The sequence below is a fragment of the Trichosurus vulpecula genome, chromosome 4 (assembly GCF_011100635.1).
Source record: "Trichosurus vulpecula isolate mTriVul1 chromosome 4, mTriVul1.pri, whole genome shotgun sequence".
Classification (NCBI taxonomy): Eukaryota; Metazoa; Chordata; class Mammalia; order Diprotodontia; family Phalangeridae; genus Trichosurus; species Trichosurus vulpecula.
The window spans coordinates 96546777-96566736 of record NC_050576.1 but is presented as its reverse complement, the minus strand read 5'-3'; the positions used below and the strand labels follow the sequence as shown (position 1 = coordinate 96566736).

The following is a 19960-nucleotide window of genomic DNA, read 5'->3' as shown; positions in this document are numbered from 1 at the left end:
TTTCTAGTTATGTGCTAAAACAAAAAGTGCTGCTGTAGATGGTTTGTTGTATATGGAGCCTTTCTCTTTGCCAATGTCTTTCTTGGGGCATAGGCCTAACAGTGGAATTTCTGGATGAAAGGATATAGACATTCCACTACTATATTTGCATAATTCCAAATTGTTTTCTAGGATGGTTGTTCATATTCCCAGATTCTCCAACAATGAATTAGTATGTCTGTCTTTCCACAACCCCTCTAATGTTGGTATTCCCATCTTTTGTCATCTTTGCCAATTTGCTGGGTATAAGGTAAAACCTTAGGGTTGTTTATGATATGTATTTCTTTTTTTGTTAGTGATATAGAGCATTCTTTCATATGGTTGAGAAAAGTTTACAATTCTTCATTTGACAATTTTTGGTTCCTATCCATTGACCACTTATCTACTGGAAAGTGACTTTGGGTCTTAAAAAATTATTTTAATTTTCTATGTATCTTGAATGTCAAATCCTTATCATAGGTATCTGAGTCAAAGATTTTTCTCCCAGTCTATTGTTTCACTTCTTATCCTATATGCATTAATGTTTTTGTGCACAAAATTTTTAATTTCATTAAGTTAGAACTATTTATTTTGACTATTGTAATTACTTTTTTGCTTAAGAATTCACACCCTAACTATAGTTGTAAAAGGTATATGAACTGCTTCTCTTCCAATTTTATTGTGCTATGATATTTAATATTCAGGAGATCAAAGGCAGAAAAGTCTAGGATTATTGTCTTTGGGTACCTTGGAATTTCATACCTATTTTGAATTTATTGTGGAATATGGTATAACGTTTTGTCAAAGGCCTATTTTGGCTACACTGTTTCCGTTTTTCCTAGCAGGTTTTTGTCAAATAGGAAATTCTTTCCTAGGTAGTTTATATCTGATGATTTATTGAACACTAGGTTGTTGAGTTCCATTAATTTTGATTTTCCTGTTCTATTTTAGTGTGCTCCATTGATCTGCTTTTCTATTTTTTAACCAGTATGAAAGTTTTGATGACTGCTGCTTTACATTATAGTCAATGGCAATTTTGCTCTTACTGGGCCCTGTCAAAGTCAATGCTTACCTATTCCAGAGAAAATCATTTAGAAAGAAGCTCTCTAGCACTATTCTGAATGTAAGGTATGGACATTACTAATACTTCCTGTGGAAATAGAAATTGATAAGAATTGGTCTGGAATTTTTGCTGTGATGACCACGTGTGCAAATTGAAGTAGAGAATGTTCACAGCTTTCATATTTGCCTCAATAATCATCTTTACTTAGTGGGTATGAACCTACTGCCTACATAGTATATTTTGACAGATATAGAAGCAGATCACATGGTTGCATGATAAAATTGGGGCTGGGGCAGGGTGGTAGTCATGGTGGTTGTGGTGGTGGTATGGATGAAGGTGGACACTTTAATCATCCAGAAATTTCCTGTAGATAATAATTTCTTGGATTGCCTTAATGATAATTTCAGTCTTCAAAAATAAAAGGAGTGACAAGGGGGAAGTGGTATTATGGCCCTGATTCTAACCAACAAAGAAAGATGATTGTTGGGAATAACTTTTCATTCCATCTTAAAATTTATGATAGAAATGGAGAGGAAAATGGTTTTCAGAGGATTCAGAAAAAGCAAAGGTAAGATCCCATGTAGTAATATTCTCCAGGGGAAATCAGTATAGGAGGGAGGTATCACAATTGAAATTAAGGTAAACTGAGGCAATAAAATTCCAAGTGTGTTCAATTTATCAGTAAGGCTAGCAGCTACTGACAAATGGGGTCTTTAGCTCCTAAGCAAGCCAAAGACCATGAATGAAGAACAGATTATTTTTATGGACAAACGGTGGATCCCCCAAAAACTAGAAGGCAGCATTAGATGGGGAAAACAATGTGATCTGGTTACAAAACCAGCAGCATTATAGATATGGGGGACAATATGGGTGGCTAGAAATTTGGAATGCAGGGTTAGCAACAACCCCTTCTTCCATTTTGTTGCTATGGAAAGTATATCGGTGGTGTGCACCTGCTTGTCTGGTTAATGTCATAGTGATAATTGGTCAAATTTTCTTGAAGAGCAGCCATTGTTGCAGAGATAACAGATCATATTTCCTGGCATCCACCTGCATCCTTCAAAGATAACAGATTTCCTTGACATAAGAATAGAACAGTAGTTAGCAGGAAAACTTAACTTATAAACGTAACTAAGAAACAATGAGTAACTTACAGAAAAATTGAACTTTTAAACTCAGAGACAAATGTCAGTAGTGATACAAAATGAAATCAATTACAGAATAGAATCAATATAATTTTCTCTATTTTCAGGGGGAAAATTCTCAAAAATGAAATTCTAAAGACAAAAGGAAACAGTTCCAATGATAGAGGGGAAATTGTTTAAAGAGAAAGAATTGGGGAAGAGGTCAAAGAGGAAAAAATCTTTTTATCAAATTTCTTTGATAAGGGTTTGGTATCTAAGATACATACATATCCATACATATACACATATATGTTCATACTTGTGTGCAGGTATATATAAATATATATACACATACATATATATATACACAATACATATGTACATATACATCACTAGGTCAAAGAATATGATAAATTTAGCATCTTTATTAAATAGTTTCAAATTGTTTTTCAGAATGGTTGGACCAATTCATAACTCTATAGTGTTATCAGTATTTTCCTAAGGTACCTCCAACATTGACTATTTCCATCTTTTTTCATCTTTGCCAATTTTATGGGCATGAAATAAAGTTTTAGAGTTGTTCAACTTGTATTTCTATCATTATTGGTGATTTGCAATAACTTTTCATATAGTTGTTGATACATGTAATGTTTTTGAGTGAGAAGTAGTGTGGTATAGTAAAACCTCTGAATTTTGACTCAGTGTATATGATTTTGAATCCCAGCTTTGTCTGTTACTATCTATATGACCTAAGTCAAGTTATTTATCCTTTCTGGGCCTCAGATTCCTCATCTGGAAAATGAGGGGTTTGGATTAGATGATCTTATAAGGTCCTTTATAGCTCTGATTCTACAATCATATGATCCTAGAGAAGGAACAATGGATTAAAGGTACAATATAGAGTAGTAAGGTATAGAGATTTTGCCATGCCCTGCTCCTACAGTGAGTTAATCAGCCAGTGCAAGCTTGATAGGAAAATTAATTGTCTTTCTAATACATATGATTGTGTTTCTCTTCTGGAGGATGCATGGTCTTATCTATTTCAAAATACAATATTTTCCTTTATTAGAATATAATGTGGGAATTTCAAAATTGTCCAATCTGCAAGAAAAAAACAACTGAGGCAGAACTCTGAGCCAATGGCACTTTATTAAAGGGTCCATGGCGTCCTCTAATGAAGTAAACCTCAGATCTTCCTCATGATCTGAGATGTCCCCTTCCTTTAGGGCCTTAGTTTTATAGTGATTGATACCCAGAAAATACAGGTGAAGCAAACTAAAAATATGGAATCTTATTGGTTGAGATTGCTCTGATCCTCTAGGAGAGTCTACACAAAATACAGAATCCCATTGGTTGACAAATGGCTAATGATCAGACCTTGATAGACCTATCTTGACTTTTCTGGAGGTCCTAAGAAGCTGATGAGCACAGCCATGGGCTGGGCTGATAAACAGATGTTGAAACATCTACACAGGATTGGTGGGCCACTAGAAAGGCAGGCCAAAATCTAGCAATCCGGTCATTCATTGGCCAAGTGCTCATGGTTATTTCCCCATGGTGGACAACGGATGGATGACAAAGGATGGAAGGGCAGCAAAAATAGCTAGGAGACTTTCCATGTAATTGAGTCACCTCTGCCACACTGGACTTGGTCACAGTAACAAGGAAAAACAAGGGCAGAGGTCCTCTAGTTAGCTTCCTATGATTAAGCAAGTAAACTTGCAATATGAAGTTCACGGCTCTGAGACCTACTATCAGAACTTATAATTACCACTCCTATGGAATCATATCAAACTGATTAATACTGATTGGAATAAAATAGGGGTCCAATTAATCATGTATCACAGTAAATACCTCATTGGCAAGTTTTTGTTTCTGTCTTTGTATCCACATAAACTTCACAGTGCCTTATTGCCTAGTAGGTAACAAGTGAACTTAGTAAATCTTTTTATTTCAGTGTATAAGTATAGTTCCCTTTACTTTTCCCTATACTCTCATTCCCATTCAACTTAATCCTACCATTCTCTAGTTGCCTTAATCTTCTGCTTTGCCTTTCCATTGTACTTCTGGGCTCCTTGCTCAATTGTTAACAAACTTCTCTTCCTTGGTATTGTCCTTTCATTCTTTTTCCCTCTTCTGGCAATTACAGAAACCTGGCTCTCTCCAAAGGACATTATATCCCAGGCTACCCTCTTCAATGTTGGTTGTTCATTCTTTTGTACTCCGTGCAATACTGGGCCAAGAAAAGGAATGAGTATACTATTTGTTCCTCACTGTCACTTCAAGATGTCATGTCAACATCATTCTGGGAATTCTCCTTTGAGATTCACTCCAACTACCTACGTCATCTGGTCCACTTCTTTGTTTTTGTGAGCTACCAACCTCAAGGTTAATCTATCTTCCTTCTTAGGAGTTCTTTATTAAAAGGTTCTGGCTCAAAATCTGTCTAATCCACTTCCTTACCCAAATATTTAGGGATTTACTTTTCTTCAGCCACCTAAAGGTGATGGCAACACTTGGTTTTCCATTGTCTGAAGGAATGAGGCAGGTTGTAGAAATTTCAAATGGTACATAACCAATTTGTTGATGTCGTCTATACTGTGCTTGTAGGATAACTTCATTAGGAGCAATGTCAGTCAGTTAGCTGACAATTACCAGCAATAAGTCTCAATAAATCAGTTTGGGGATAGGGTGCTAATGGAATAATTGGTTTAGAATCCCTCATTAACCCAATTATATGAATTTCATAAGCACAACAATTGGTATAGTAGATGGAGAACTGACTTTGAAGAGAAAACTGGTTTGCAGTTCTGCCTCTGATATTTCGTAGTTTTGTGACTATTGGCAAGTCAAATAACCTTGGTGTACCAGGAAACTCTAAGGCTGTAAGTCACAGATGGGTCTACACATGCCTTTGCTTCCTTGTCCCCACCTATACATCCTGTGTCAGGAGCCCACACCTTTACCCTTTTTGCTCCTTAAGAAACTTTAAATACATGGGAAAAGATTTCCAGGTGGACTCTCTGGATATAAAGCTGACAAAGTTCTGAATATCTGTTTCTTGTTTCAAAAGCTAATCTGCAGTAAGTTTTCTCATTTTGTTTTTTGTAAGCTGTCGGGCATGGTCTGAGCCACTCAGACATCACCCTCAATGCTGTGCTCCAAACCTTGTCTTGTGCCATATCTGATCCACAATGCCCATTCTGAGGGCATCAGTGGAAGGGAAGAACAATCCCCACTGAAGGTCATGCTCTGAAACCCTGTTCGTGATCGTGTTGAGACTAATACCTAGCTGGCCACATGATTTCAACTGTCTAGTATGGGTTAAAAAAAACTTTCTAAAGATTCCTAAAAAGAAGCACATGAATTAATTCCTTAAAGTAATTTCTGGTAGAGATAAGTCTGTCATCATTGGAGAACCTGACTGTTGAATAAAAAAAGCATTTATTAAACAATGCCACCTCACTGTGCCAATCATTGTGCCAAAAATGAGATAGTCCTTGCTCTGGAAGGAAGGTTGACAACACATAAAAGCAAATTTGGCTATAGAACTCTAACGGTTCAGTGGAATGGATGGCAAGTCTAGGGATCCTTAGGTTATAGCTAAACTACTGGCTCAGATGACAGTGGAGGGGAGAGAGAAGTCCCAAGGTTTTAGAGGCAGGGTAAGGGAAGGTGGTAAGGTCTACAAGTCCCCCCATCTCAGTGGAATGAATAGAGTTGGTAACTGCCATCTAATCCAAGCATCATGAGTTTACAAATGGTCCAGATGGATTTGGGCAGTGTAGGACAGAGAAAGGGCAAAGAGAAGATAGGGAGGTCAAGGCACCCCGCCCCGCCATGGTGAAGAACCTTCCCATGACCTGGACATCCAAACACAGTGTTTCGTGAGATTTAGTACACATACTGTTAAATGTTTATTAACTGACAAGCTGTTAATCTTTAATTACTAAAATTGATGATGGGTCCTTAAACCAAAACACAGAAATTAATATTTAATCCTTTCAAAATATATAAATGTTGAAACTGGGCTAGTTTATTTTAGTAATTGATGGTGATTATAATCTTCAGAGAGATAAGTGTTAAGTTCCTATTAAAACTGAAAAAAATACTTTATTGAAAAGATATTTTATCAAGTACTTCATTTCTGTCCAAAAAGCAAGATTAGTTTGTATTTTGTTTATTCTCTGAAACTCAGTAATGTCAACCAAAAGCTGATGAATTATGTTTGGGATAGTGTTTCCCTCTAGGGATCATTTCAGATATTTTTGAATTTAGATAGGACATATATTGCTTGAATTTTTCTCTGATAAGAATTTAAGGGTAGGAGGAAACTTAAATGATTTGTATTTTAGGGAACAACCTTTAAAGTAGCTTGTAGATTGTTAACAGGTTTCAGGGTTTTTTAAAAAATTATTATTTATTTAATTTAAAAATTGAGTTCCAAATTCTTTTCCTTCCTTCAAACCCCAGCCCTACCCACTCAGAAGCAATCAAAATGGATATAAATTATATATGTGAAATCAAGCAAAGCATATTTTCATATTAGCCACATCACACACAAAAAAGCAATTTGTACTCAGAATTCATTTTCTCTGGAGGTGGATAGCATTTTTTCATCATGGGTCCTTTAAAACCATCTTGGATCATTGTATTGATCAGAGTAGCCAAGTTTTTCACCGTTGGCCATCATTATAACTTTGCTGTTACTGTGCATAATGATCTCCTGGTTTTTCTCACTTCATTTTGCAACAGTTTATATAGGTCTTGCCCTGTGTTTTTTTCCTTCTGAAACCACCCCACCTTGTCATTTCTTATATAGCACAATAGCATTCCATCACAATCATATGCCACAACTTGTTCAGCCATTCCCCAAGTGATGAGTATCACCTCAATTTCCAATTCTATGCCACTACAAAAAAGAGCTACTATAAATATTTTGGTACATATAGGTCCTTTTTCTTTTCCATTGCTCTCTTTGGGCTAGAGACCTACTAGTATTATTGCTGAGTCAAAGGGTATGTAAAGTTTTATAACTCTTTGAACCTAGTTCCAAATTGTTCTCTGGGATGGTTGGAGCAGTTCACAACTCTACCAACAGTTTATTAATGTACCTATTTTCCCCCTAAGATGAATGAAAACCCTGAAAGACAGAGCTTCTAGGTAATTTTATTTTATTAATTAGGCTAGCTGATGATCAATTGATGGTCAGTAGTTTCTCTTGGTAAACCACTAACTATAATTATAATTTACATAATATAATTTATATAATATAATATAATTTATAATAAACTATAATTTATTGATTGTTAGCTAGCCTAAGTAAAAAAAAAGGGCAGGGGTAGCAATTTATTTCTCTGACAAAGGGAGACCTGGAAATGCCTTCACTACCTTCAGAAAGGGAACTGCTCTGACCAATGAAAATTAACCCTGATTGGTAGACACTTAATGAGGAGGTGAGAATATGGCTTGATTATGAGACTCAGCAGCCTCAAGGCATCTGAGCAGTGGAAGCCATCTCCATCTGGACCTCTGGTTAGTTTTCTCCCTCATGAGCTGGATTGCCCTAAACTCTAATGGAGGAAACCAAGGACAGGGTGTTCTTCCCCTAGGCAAAGACTCATTCAGCCTGGATTTTGTTTATATTCTAAACAGAAATTAGGTCCCTCCTTGGCTGGTGTCCCACCCAACTAACTAGCATGTACCTTGAGGGCTAGGAGCAGACTTTTTCATTCAGCCATTCCCTTCAGATGCTGACTGACCTTTTTTGGAGTTAAGTTTTTAACAAAAATGAATGGAAAATGGTGGATCACAAATTAATTAATTAGTTATTAATATAATAGTATAATATTAATGTCTCTTATCCCTTCCAGCATATGTCATTTCTGATAGGTATAAGGTAGTACCTCGGAGTTGTTTAATTTGCATTTTTCTAATCAATAGTGATTTAGAGCATTTTTTCATAGGGCTATAGATAGCTCTCATTTCTTTTTTCAGAAATTGCCTGTTATATCCTTTGCCATTTATCAATTGGGGAATGGCTCTTATTTTTACAAATTTAACTCAATTCCCTATATATTTGAGAAATGAGGCCTTTATCAGAGAAACTTGCTATAAAATTTTTTGATATTATTTCATTTTCTGTGGCAAATGTAGTTTCCTTGATTATCTCTTTTAATTAGGTCTATTTTTGCTTTTGCTTTGTCTGAGATCATGATTGCTACCCCTGCCATTTTTACTTTAGTTGAAGTGTAATAGATTATGCTCTAGCTCTTTATTTTAACTCTCTGTATGTCTTTCTGTTTCAAGTGTGTCTCTTGTAAACAGTATATTATTAAATTCTGGTTTCTAATCCATTCTGCTGTCTGCTTCACATTTACAGTTATGATTACTAACTGTGCATTTCCCTCTATCCAATTTACTTCTGTTTATCCTTTTCTCTTTTTTATCTCGTTTGTCCTCCAAAGTCTGTCTTGTTTCTGACCAATGTCTCCCTTAATCTGCTCTCCCTTTTATCATTCCTCTTCCCACCCCCATATCTCTTGACTTTTCCCTTCTGTAATATTAATTAAGTTGGGACATTTTTACTGTTTTAGAATGCTAAATGAATTGTCTTTGATTGAGCCTTACTAGGTGCAAAGCCCCAGGCCCAAACCCCTATCTGCTAGGTGCTAAGCCTATGTGGATGTGAAGCCCTCAGGGTCCTAAGGGGAGTTGCTAAGAACAGAGCAAATAGTAAACCTAAGTTCTGGTTGCTCAGATGACATTTGATCATGTCCAAAGACTGTATAAAAAGAGAGAACAGAGCTATTTGCTTGAGGCTCTCGCTCCTTGAGGAGTGTTGGTATGGAACTCTGGGCAGCTACTCTAAGGACCTCCTGGCTTATCAACCCAGATGTTGATGGTTTCTTGGTAACCACGAATTGTATTTGGTCTGTTTATAATGTATATTTGTAATTTGTTTTTATTTGCTCTGAAGTTTAGGGTGCTGGCTTTTTCCCTTGAACTAAGTGAATGATATTTGTATGTTGGCTTGAAGTAAGATTGTTAACGCCCTAACGTTACTTTTCTTAGTAAAGCAGATCAAAAGAACCTGTCCTGGCAGCATTCTTGTTGTTGGGCTTGTGTTGATCTTTCACCCCCACAGCAGCTGCTAGCAGAATTGTTGAAACACCTTCCCATTTCCCTATCGGGTAAGATTGGTTTCTTTACACAACTGAATGTATATATGCATATTTTTTCCCTCTTTGAACCAGTTCCAATGAGGGTGAGGTTAAAGCATTGCTTGCCACCCCACCCCCAACTTTCTCTTCCATTATGAAAACTCTTCCTTGCACTCTTCTTTTATGTGAGAAAATTTTCCCTAGTCCACCTCTTCCTTTTCCTTCTCCCAGTATATCTCTCTTTCTCACCAATTTATTTATTTATTTTTGGGAGATCATTCCAACATAATTTACTCACTTTTATGCTCTCTCCAGGTACACTCCTTCTAACTGCCCTCAGAATGATAAGGTTCTTAGGAGTTACATGTGTCATCTTACCATATAGAAATGTAAACAGTATAACTTTATTGAGTCTCTTATGATTACTCTTTCATCTTTGCCTTTTTACACTTCTTAAATCTTATGTTTGAATATTACATTTTATATTCAGCTCTGGTCTTTTTATCAGGAATGCTTAAAAGTCCTGTAGTCTGTTAAACGCCCACTTCCTGCCCCCCCTCCCCACCCCCAGAAGGATTATACTCAGTTTTGCTGGGTAGGTTATGCTTTATTGTAATCCTAGCCCCTTTGCTTTCTGGAATATCATATCCCAAACCCACTGCTTCTTTAATGTAGAAGTTGTTAAAGCTTGTATGAGGCTCGTGTGTGTGTGTGTGTGTGTGTGTGTGTGTGTGTGTGTGTGGTTCGACGATATTTGATTTGTTTCTTTCTGGCTGCTTGCAATATTTTTTCCTTGATCTGGGATCTCTGAAATTTGGCTATAATATTCCTGGGAGTTTTCATGTTGGGATCTTTTTCAGGTGGTGATTTATTTTTTCAATTTCTACTTTACCCTCTGGATCTAAGATGTTGGTGCAGTTTTCCTTTATAAATTCTTGAAATAGGATGTCTAGGTGCCTTTTTTTATTATGGCTTCAGGTAGTCCAATAATTCTCAAATTATCTCCCCTTGATCTATTTTTCAGGTCAATTGTTTTTCTGATGAGATATTTCACAGTTTTCTTCTATTTTTTCCATTTTTAAAAATTTTTTTGATTCCTGATGTCTCATGGAGTCATTAGCTTCCACTAGCTCAGTTCTAATTTTTAAAGAATTATTTTTTTTCAGTGAACTTTTGCAGCTCTTTTTCCATTTATCCAATTCTGCTTTTCAAGGAATTCTTTTCATCAAGTGAATTTTTTACCTCCTTTTCCATTTGGCCTATTCTACTTTTTAAGGATTTCTTTGTTTCAGTGAATTATTGTGCCAATTCTGTTTTTTAATGTGTTATTTTCTTTAAAAGTTTTGTGCCTTTTTTTTACCAAGCTATTAATTTTCTCTTCATAATTTTCTTGTATAACTCTCACTTCTTTCTCCAATTTTTCCTCTACCAAGTCATTTCTTTCTTTGACTCTTCCAGGTGATAAGGGCAGGTTGTGTTGCAGCAGGATGTCTCTAAAGAATTTCAAAGACTCAGGCCAACTCCAAGCCAGTTAGAGAGATTTATTATGGTTTTAAGGTTTTACGCTCTGGCGAGTGGCTAAGTTCCTTAGAGGAACTGGTGATTTTGATAAGACAAGACAGACAATATATTATAGAGTATATGATGCTGATTATACAATCAAAATTTACATGGAATATAGGAATATGATTGATATTAAAAAGGCAGGAGGGGGTTGTTAAGGGATTAGGTAATAATCTAATCCCTTAATCCCCTGGGGAGGGGTCCCAGCCTCAGTGGAATTACATACTAGGTTACCCACAATGCACAAAGAAAAACCCAAATGGGGGCATTTATATATGATAATGATATTATAATAAGCCTCTCTATGTAATAAGTTTACTCTAGATCAGTTCTTTACTATTACTGCTCAGGTAATGGTGGGGGCCTTTCAATGGTTTCATGGTCAAGCATCCTGGTTTGCCTCCTAGTGGTGCTGCTTTCTGATTGGCTAGCTATTGTGGTCCTGTCTGGTCAAGACAGATAGTTAGGTATTGTGTTCCTATCTTGGGCTAGATGGATGATGTGGTTGTGGTTGAGTGCATGGACACACCTGTTTCTGTAGGAAACATGTGAATTGGATCGGGGGCAGAGGCTAGCTAGAGGATTCAGTTTTGGGGCAGTAGCTTAGCTAGGAGCAGTGGGCCTGCTGTTCAGTGAGGCCCATGATTGAGTTTGGGGACCTGTGATGTGGTTAAAGCCACATTGTGTGGTCAAATCAGGGCATACTTGCTGTTCAGTGGAGCCCATAGAGAAATTATAATATTGGGCTTGGGGACAACTTTATTGGGATTCTATTACAGGAATTCTTTCTGACCTTGGGTCCAATTAGCATTTTTTCTCTGAGGCTTTGCTTGTAGCTGTTTTCACATTGTTGCAGTCTTCTTTGCCACCATAGTAGGTTTTTACGGTTAAGGTTAAAATTTAATCTGAACAATTTTTTTTGTCTACTAGTCCTGTGGTTTTTGTGTTCTTGCCTCTACATCCCTACCCCTTGTTTAGAATGTGAACTCTCCAAGCAGAACCATTTATTCCTTTGTCTTTAATTACACAACCTATAATGGTGCCATTATGAGCTCTAAAAGATAGATGGTTTGTGTGTGGGATGGGTTCCATCTAGACTCACTTGCCAGTACTGTAGCAAAAATGCCCATCATTTTTAGGAAGACTCTTTAACATAAGACATAAATTAAAGTAATGTGCCAGTGTGGAGGAAAAGTATGTGAAGTATGTAAAGATTTTTTTTTGTCTTTCAGAGCCATGCATTGTTAATGCTGATCATATGAACAGTAATAACATAGAAATGAAGTGGAATATTGAAGGAGAGAGATACTTTTTACATGGTGATAATATAGATTTTGTATGTAAACAGGGATATGATTTATCCCCATCAACGAGACCTTCTGAACTGATAGTACAGTGTAACAGAGGAGAACTGAAATATCCAACATGTGTTAGAAAAGGTAGGAGAAAATTTTGACAATTTCCTATTAACCCAAATATCCCCAGCTATGTTTAAAGAATACGACCTTGGATAAATTATTCATTATCTCTGGGCCTCAGTTACATCCATAAAACCAAGCATTTTGGACTAGTTCAAATCAGTACTTACCTATTAGAATTTCAGTAATTCTCACATCTGGGACAAATGGGAATAGGGATGAGGGGGATGGGTAAGACCGTAGGGAGGAAAAACAGACATGAGGGCACAAGTCCCATGGGGGGAGAAACCCTGGGACATCACTCCTTTGGGAAGCTTATGAAGTCCTGTATTAGGGGATGGGCCTGATACTAGTACCCTGATAGTTCAGGTTCAATGTTGGGACAAAATGAGGTAAGTCATCGAAGACCGAACAAAAGAAGGTTTGCTTAGCTCTATATAGCAAGAATATGCAACAAGGATACTACGGTAATGTGACAGAATTATTGGAGAACACACTGACTAGGTACTGATATAAATCACCAATCAATAACAGAGACAGGAGAGAAAAACTGGAGTTTATTACACTCAGAGCAACATGGTGGGCTTCACTGAACACTAACCAATGAATCAGTGTGCTCTAAGCATACGTTTTAGCAACTTTATGAGTAATGTGAATGCAAAAGTAGGATGGGTACGATGGGATTTTACAGAGAGCAGAAGGAGAATATAAGGATTTACACATTGGAAAATAGACAACAGAGAGAGAAGATAAGAATGTCTGCATCAGGAAGATTAGGGAACTAGCTAGTTAAAACTAGAGCTCCGACTGATATCTCAAGCTTGATTTTTGCCAATTTCACCAGGGTGCATGAATTTCTTGCTTCAAACAAACAATGTTAGGAAGTTCAAGACAGAGTTCTGGGCAGAAGTTTTTTTTTTTTTTTTTTTTTTTAGTGTAATGAAAACAAGAAGTCTGAGACAGAAATTCTTTTATCACTGAGCTTCTTACACGTGGCTCTCATCTGTGCAGGAGTTCAGAGTATGGTCTTCAGATATCCACCAAGTGGAAAGGCCCAAGCCCTATTATGGTAGGACCTTTTATAACTATAGGTGACCAGGAATCTGTGCCAACACAGCCAAAGGCCACTAGGAAGCAGTGTTAAGAGAGTTGATCCTTTTAATATCGTGTACTGGCTTTGTCCTAACCCATGTAGAGAAGGTGTCAGTGGAATGTTGACAGAGACTAGTCTCATAAACACCCTAGGACACAGACAGCATGTTGAAGGAGGGAGCAAGGTAGGACTGGATAGGAGTGTGGAGGCCTCAGGATCACATCTTGGCAAGTGCCCATAATTTTTCAGCTTTATTTTATATGTGTGTGTGTGTGTGTGTGTGTGTGTGTGTGTGTGTGTGTGTGTGCGTGCGTGCGCGTCTGTGTGTGTGTGGTGACTGTTCTGCAAGGGAGAAAAAGGGAAGGAATCAAGCATTTATTAAGTATCCACTATGAGCCAGGTACTGGCTCATTATCTCATTGAACTGTCCGTAGGGGAGAAACACCTGCCTTAGTTAATTAATCATTATTTAGGTTTCTGATATTGAAAGAAAAGGGTAGATTCAACTTCTAATGCTTAAGTTTTTTTTATTAGGGTCCCCAAAACATATCTATATAAATGGGCTCATAGCAAATAATAAGTTTATTGCTCATGTGGTATTGGAGAACTATTGCTGTAACAAAGATGGGTTATAGTAGAAAAAGTGTATAAATGTACCTTTTGTGATTATTGAGAAGATATCAGTAGAGGAGGTTACAGTAAAACAAGTACACCAGTCATGTAGTGTTGAGGGGAGTCAGATCAACTAAGAATTTATTCAGTACCTGCCATGATCCAGGTACTGCACTAAGCACTAGCTAAGAAAGCTAGCAATAAAAGGGACTACAAGAAAACAAGCATGCAGCCTATGTGCTTAAGAAGGATATTATTACGTGGTATTGTAAGGTAGGCACTCTCAAGTCCTCTCGAATTATTCTTAGCTGAAGTATGGTGGTTCTAAGGTTGGGCAAAGGTTTAGAAATTATTTTGTAATAGATGAAAGGGGGCTATGATGTGGAGATGGAAGAGGGCTGCAGCTACGTTCAAGATGTGAGGTGCTATAAGATGGAATCCTGGGTGCCTCTGCCCTACTTATAACTATGTACTTATTGTAAGATTCCTTTTAGTTCTGAAAACACTCTTCTTCCCATGAGGATAAATATGTACCAGCATAACCAGAGATTTATTTCTGTGTTTGAGCTAAGCAGTTCTGCAAATGATTACATTTCCAGGGTATGTCCTAGAGGGCACCATCTGTAAAAGGTCAAAGACTAGGATGGAGCAGAGGGAAAGTCAAGGGGAGTAGTACACTTTGTTTTTTGTTAATTTTATTTTTAGTTTAGAGAATAAAACAATTATTTCTATAACATAGTACAATAAAAAATGATTGTACATAAAACTGCAAATCTACTATATACAATTTGCTATTCCTTTCAAATGTACAACAAAATTATTGTGTAAATTTTTTTCTTTTTTTCCTTCTCCTCCCTTTAGCCATGGCTACCATTAGACACAAATAGGTATATATATGTGTGTGTGTGTGTGTGTGTGTGTGTGTGTGTGTGTGTGTGTGGAATTATTCTATATATATATGTAAAATTATTCTATAGATATTTCTATTTATCAGTTCTAAAAATGTAATTCTGTAGGGCATACAATTCAGCTTTATCTTCTCCCTAGGTATTGGCCTTATGTGCTTTAAAAAATAATGAAAGAAAGAAAGAAAAGACAAACTATCTTTTTAAAGAATAATTTCAAGGTAGAAACTAGTGGATTTTCTTTTTTGGATCTGTTGTGAATAAGGAAATACAGCCATAAATAACAAATTTTGTATGTATAAAAGCTCATTTGAATGTTAGGAGATGGAATTTCAAAGTCAATAATAAATTTAAAAGTCAGACATTATTTTGATGATATGCTTGGAAACTTTAATAAAATGTCTGAGTTTCACACTTAAAAAAAAGCCTAAATGGTTTGAAGGCTGTCTATCTTTTAATTGCCTAACCATTTGAGGAGCAATAGTATTTCTTTACTGTTTGGCCTCTCAATTTGATATAAACAACTGAAATGATTTTTTTTTTGTAGAATCTGAAGGAAAGTGTGGGTCTCCTCCAATGATTAGATATGGCAATATTATTGGCTCATCACAAAAGAGTTATGAAAATGGCTCCTCAGTAGAGTATAGATGTTTAGATTATCATTTCCTGCAAGGGTCCAAGATAGCCTATTGCTTGCAGGGACAGTGGACTACGCCACCTTCATGTTTAGGTATGTATTTTTTGAAATATTTTTATTCCAATACACAAGCTATACTTTATATGTGTTAGTATTAAAAACAAACAAAATTCTACCATTTTCTTTTTGGCATTTGTGTCATTCTATCTGCCAAGAACATTTTGACTTGTTTTCCTGCTTAGAATAGCTGTATACAGCTACATGCCTCATCATTTCTATATTAGATATCATTTGGAGTACATTGGAAATCCATAAACATTAACATCTTAGCAGGATGTAACTGAACTTAAATTCAGAAGTACCTAAATAGATCCTTTTGATTCTCACTTCTTCCACTTAGTACTGTCACAACTCTCAGCAGCTGTCTCTTCCTCACTGAAAATCAAAGGTGGGAAATTATCCAGTATCTGAGGACAGTAAGGTCTGAGCAGTTAATTTTAACTGCCCTCAATCACCTTAGAAAAGAAGTACTTCCCTGCCAACATTAGTCTTCAATGATCTTTTTCCTCCTTGGATTTTCTAAAGAAGGGATAAAAGAAACTTCTCTTAAAATGGATGTTAACAGTTTACCTACTCTGCTGGGCAAGAGCTATAGGGCTATAGGAGAACAAGTTCTGACCATTTTATGCTATGTCCCTGAAAACCAACTAAGGTGGACTTGTCAGTGGACAAAAACAAAGAGTAGGAAGAGCCTTTGTTCTGGGTTTCTGGGCCATAGGGTCCAGCTTTAAAAATTTTTCCCCCTTAGGTTAGTATTAGTAACCATAAGATATACCACTGAGTTACTCTTGCCTGTGTAATTTTTGAGATCATGCTATACATGTTTGTAATGAATTTTATTTTCTTGCTTTCTCAATGGGGAATGGAGGAGGAGCAGGAGGTAAGAGGGAGAGAACGCAGATGTTGCAATTAAATAAAATTCCATTTTAACATGTTATGGTCATGGTATGTAAGAAAATGCGAGTTTCTATAATTGCTTTAAATTTTTTTCTTGTTCTTATATTGGTACAACTTTTTACTCTCACTGTTTCCTTCCCATCCTTTCCCTTCCCCAGAACCTTGCATGTTATCTTCAACTGAGATGGAAAATAATAATTTGATTTTGCAATGGAGTTTTGATGACAGGCCTTATTTTTTCCATGGCGAGTACATTTCATTTCTCTGTAAAGGGAACACTTTTCTAGCTGCATCTTTTACGGAATCTGAATTGAGAGTGCAGTGTCACAGAGGGCAACTGAAATATCCACAGTGCACTGAAAAATAAAGGTAAGATGAGATCTCTTGGGACTATTTCTAAATGTTCGCATAATCATTTTTCAGTCAAGGAAGGCCACTGTGTATAGTGAGAAGAGCTCTGCACTTGGAGTCAGGAGACCTGGATTGGAATCCTACCTTTGTCATTTACTAGCTGTGTGACCTGAAGCAAGTCTTCTTATCTTTCAGACCTGGTTTCTCCATAGGTAAAATGGAGGTTAGAATGCTTGTACTCTCATACTTGAAAAGGTTATTTTGAAGAGAGCACTCTTTCCCAAGTTCCATCTCCCACCTCTACATCTTTTCTGAGGTTATCCCCCCTAACCTCCATTCTCTCTGACTTTCAGAATCTTTATCTTTCTTCAAGGCTAAGTACAGGAACTACTTCCTCCATAAAAGTGCACTCTTCTGCCCAATTGTTAATGCTCCCTGTCTCCTTAAATTACTTTGCATTTCTTTATCTTTGTACATGTTTTATCCCTGCAGTCGAATGCCTCCTGCAGGAGTATTTAATTTTATCTTATACTAGTACCTTTTACTCTTTAGGTGAATTGAAATATGTTTCATGTAGGCTGCTAGCACTGATAAGGAGCTTAATTCCACACCCAACCCAATTTATAGATGAGGAAACTGAGTTTCAAAGAACCTAAGTACTTGCTTAGGTTACAGTCAGACATTAGTGACAATGATGACGTTTACCTAGATATTCTGACAGTCAGTCAGTACCATTTCAAATATACCATGCTTTCTCTCCTTGAGTAATGTGTAAAAAGAAAGTCAGGGTTTAGATGACTAGAGACCATAGACAGCATTGACACATATTCCAGAAGCATCGTTGAATTCTTAGTGGCTCAACTTTGTCATCTCAATAAAAGGTATAGTAATAGTCCTAGATGGTTACCACAAGAAGTGATGAATTTTTAAAGCAGTTCTTTGAAATTAACCATATATGACCACCTGCCTATGTTGCTGCATCATCAAGAAAAAAGCAGTTCAGGGGCAGCTAGTTGGCACAGTGAGTAGAGCACCGGCCCTGAAGTCAGGAGGACCTGAGTTCAAATTCGGCCTCAGACACTTGACACATGTACTAGCTGTGTGACCTTGGGCAAGTCACTTAACCCCAACTGCCCTGCCCTCCCCCCTGCAAAAAAAAAAAGAAAAAAGCAATTCTTTAAACAGAAGGTTGATAAGTTAAAATGTCAATAGGTAGTGGGAACAAAGCTCATATATATTCTTTTTCTTTTTAAAGGATTTAATACAACCAACAACTATTAAGGATATGAAAAAATGATGGAAAGAAGAGGCACATTTGAGAGCATCATAAAATACATTGTACTTAAGAAGAATAAAAATATCATTTACAATAAATTACCATTTGAGCTTTTTACAACTTTCAGCCAGAGTTATGTACGCTGAACACTTTCTTATTGTTTATAAAAAGTTCATAGTATCATAGATTTAGAGCTGGAAGGGAACTTAGAATGCACTTAGTCTAACCCCCTCTTTTTATAGATGAGGATGTCCTCAGCTGCTGAAAATCTATACCTTTAGTGCACAGAGCAACCAAATAGTGCTCTGATAATCAGTTGTCATGTATTACATCCATGCATACCTTGTGAAAGTAAAATACAGCAGAGTAAATATTTTCCACTATGCAAACATATACATATATCTCACATGCATATTTTATACACATTTGCATACGTAAGCCTTTATTCATTTGATATTTTCAAATTTTGAACTACACACTTATTACAAAATTGAAATAAAGACTAAACAGTGTTTTATTCATTCTGTAAAGATTAAGGTCTGTCAATAATATCATCCTAGAAACTATCCAGAGGTTGTGGCAATATCTTTCTTCCAAATCAGAGGTTCCCAAACTTATTCGGCCTATTGCCCCCTTTTAAAAATTGCTCAGCATCCTCCTAGATATCTACTTTCTTTAACCCTTTAATAGTTTTTAAAAAATTGCATCATCTCAAAAAACATATATTTTTTGGTTCTGTTTCTTCTTTCTCATGATTCATTCCATTGGTCATAATTCTTCTCTGCAACTTGACTAGTGTATAAATTAATTCAATGTGAAGTTATTCGTGGTAGTTATATGAGATTCCATGCTGTCTTGGGGAGGGAGGGGAGAAAATCTGGAACTCAAAATTATGTAGAACCATCTGTTGTAAACTAAAAATAAAAATAAATAATAAAAAAATGATGCATCTTAAATTTAATAATTTATTGTAAATTTGTGGGTTTTTTCCTGTACTAAAATTTTGATAATACAATATTGTGTCATGTAACTGTATAGTATTGTATTGTGAACAAGTAATTATAAGCATGTATTTCTGCCAATTCATGCTGGACTTCCCAACAGAGTGCAACATGCTTGCTTGCCATTACTTTCTTGTTAAGACCTGTTCGCAGATTTGACCACTGATTGGTTATAACTTGCATTTTGTGTATTTGGAAAACAATGCAGTCACTGCTACTTTAACTCTGTTACACAACAGATGAAACATGTACAAATGGTTTTTAAAAACTTTCTTATCTTCTTTTCTTTTCTCATGCTTCCACCACTCCCTTATTTTTATTCAACACCCCCCCTCCCAGGCTACTACTGTCTCCCACCCCCCAAGGGGGTGCTATTGCTCTCTTTAATGGTCAAATACTCTTGCATTAAGCTCAACAAAAATTGACTTTAAAATACATAAGTGGAAGTGAAATGAGGGAAGGGAACCTCATGCATCTTTCCAAATGAAATATAACAAGGATCTAAAATTACCAATAATGTCATGACGAACAATGCAAAGTCTGTCATCTACTTTTGTGGGATTTTTGTTTTGCTTTGTTTTATTGCCTTTGTTGCCATTGTGTTAAAGAGTCCTTCAAATATTATTTCTACCATTGAGGACTTTCTTCAATAAAAAAAGGTTTATTTACCCAACATCTGAAGATAATTCTTTATCTAACATCTGTAGAAAATAGTACAAAGTAAAATGCCTGTTATATGCGACAATATCTTATTGAATATGCCAAAGTGAGTTTCTAGT

At 36.4% G+C, this 19960-nt stretch overlaps 1 protein-coding gene across 1 annotated transcript in view; it reads left to right on the top strand.

Annotated features, from left to right (window-relative positions):
- The window catches only part of F13B (coagulation factor XIII B chain), a 40229-nt gene extending 21917 nt beyond the window's left edge, over positions 1-18312 (top strand). Inside the window, exons 9-12 of the mRNA XM_036754904.1 lie at positions 12164-12370; positions 15507-15689; positions 16712-16922; positions 18160-18312. Of these exons, the coding sequence (XP_036610799.1) occupies positions 12164-12370; positions 15507-15689; positions 16712-16920 (599 nt within the window). The 3' untranslated portion in view covers positions 16921-16922; positions 18160-18312. The remainder of the gene's footprint in view (positions 1-12163; positions 12371-15506; positions 15690-16711; positions 16923-18159) is intronic.
- The last annotated feature ends 1648 nt before the right edge of the window (positions 18313-19960 follow it).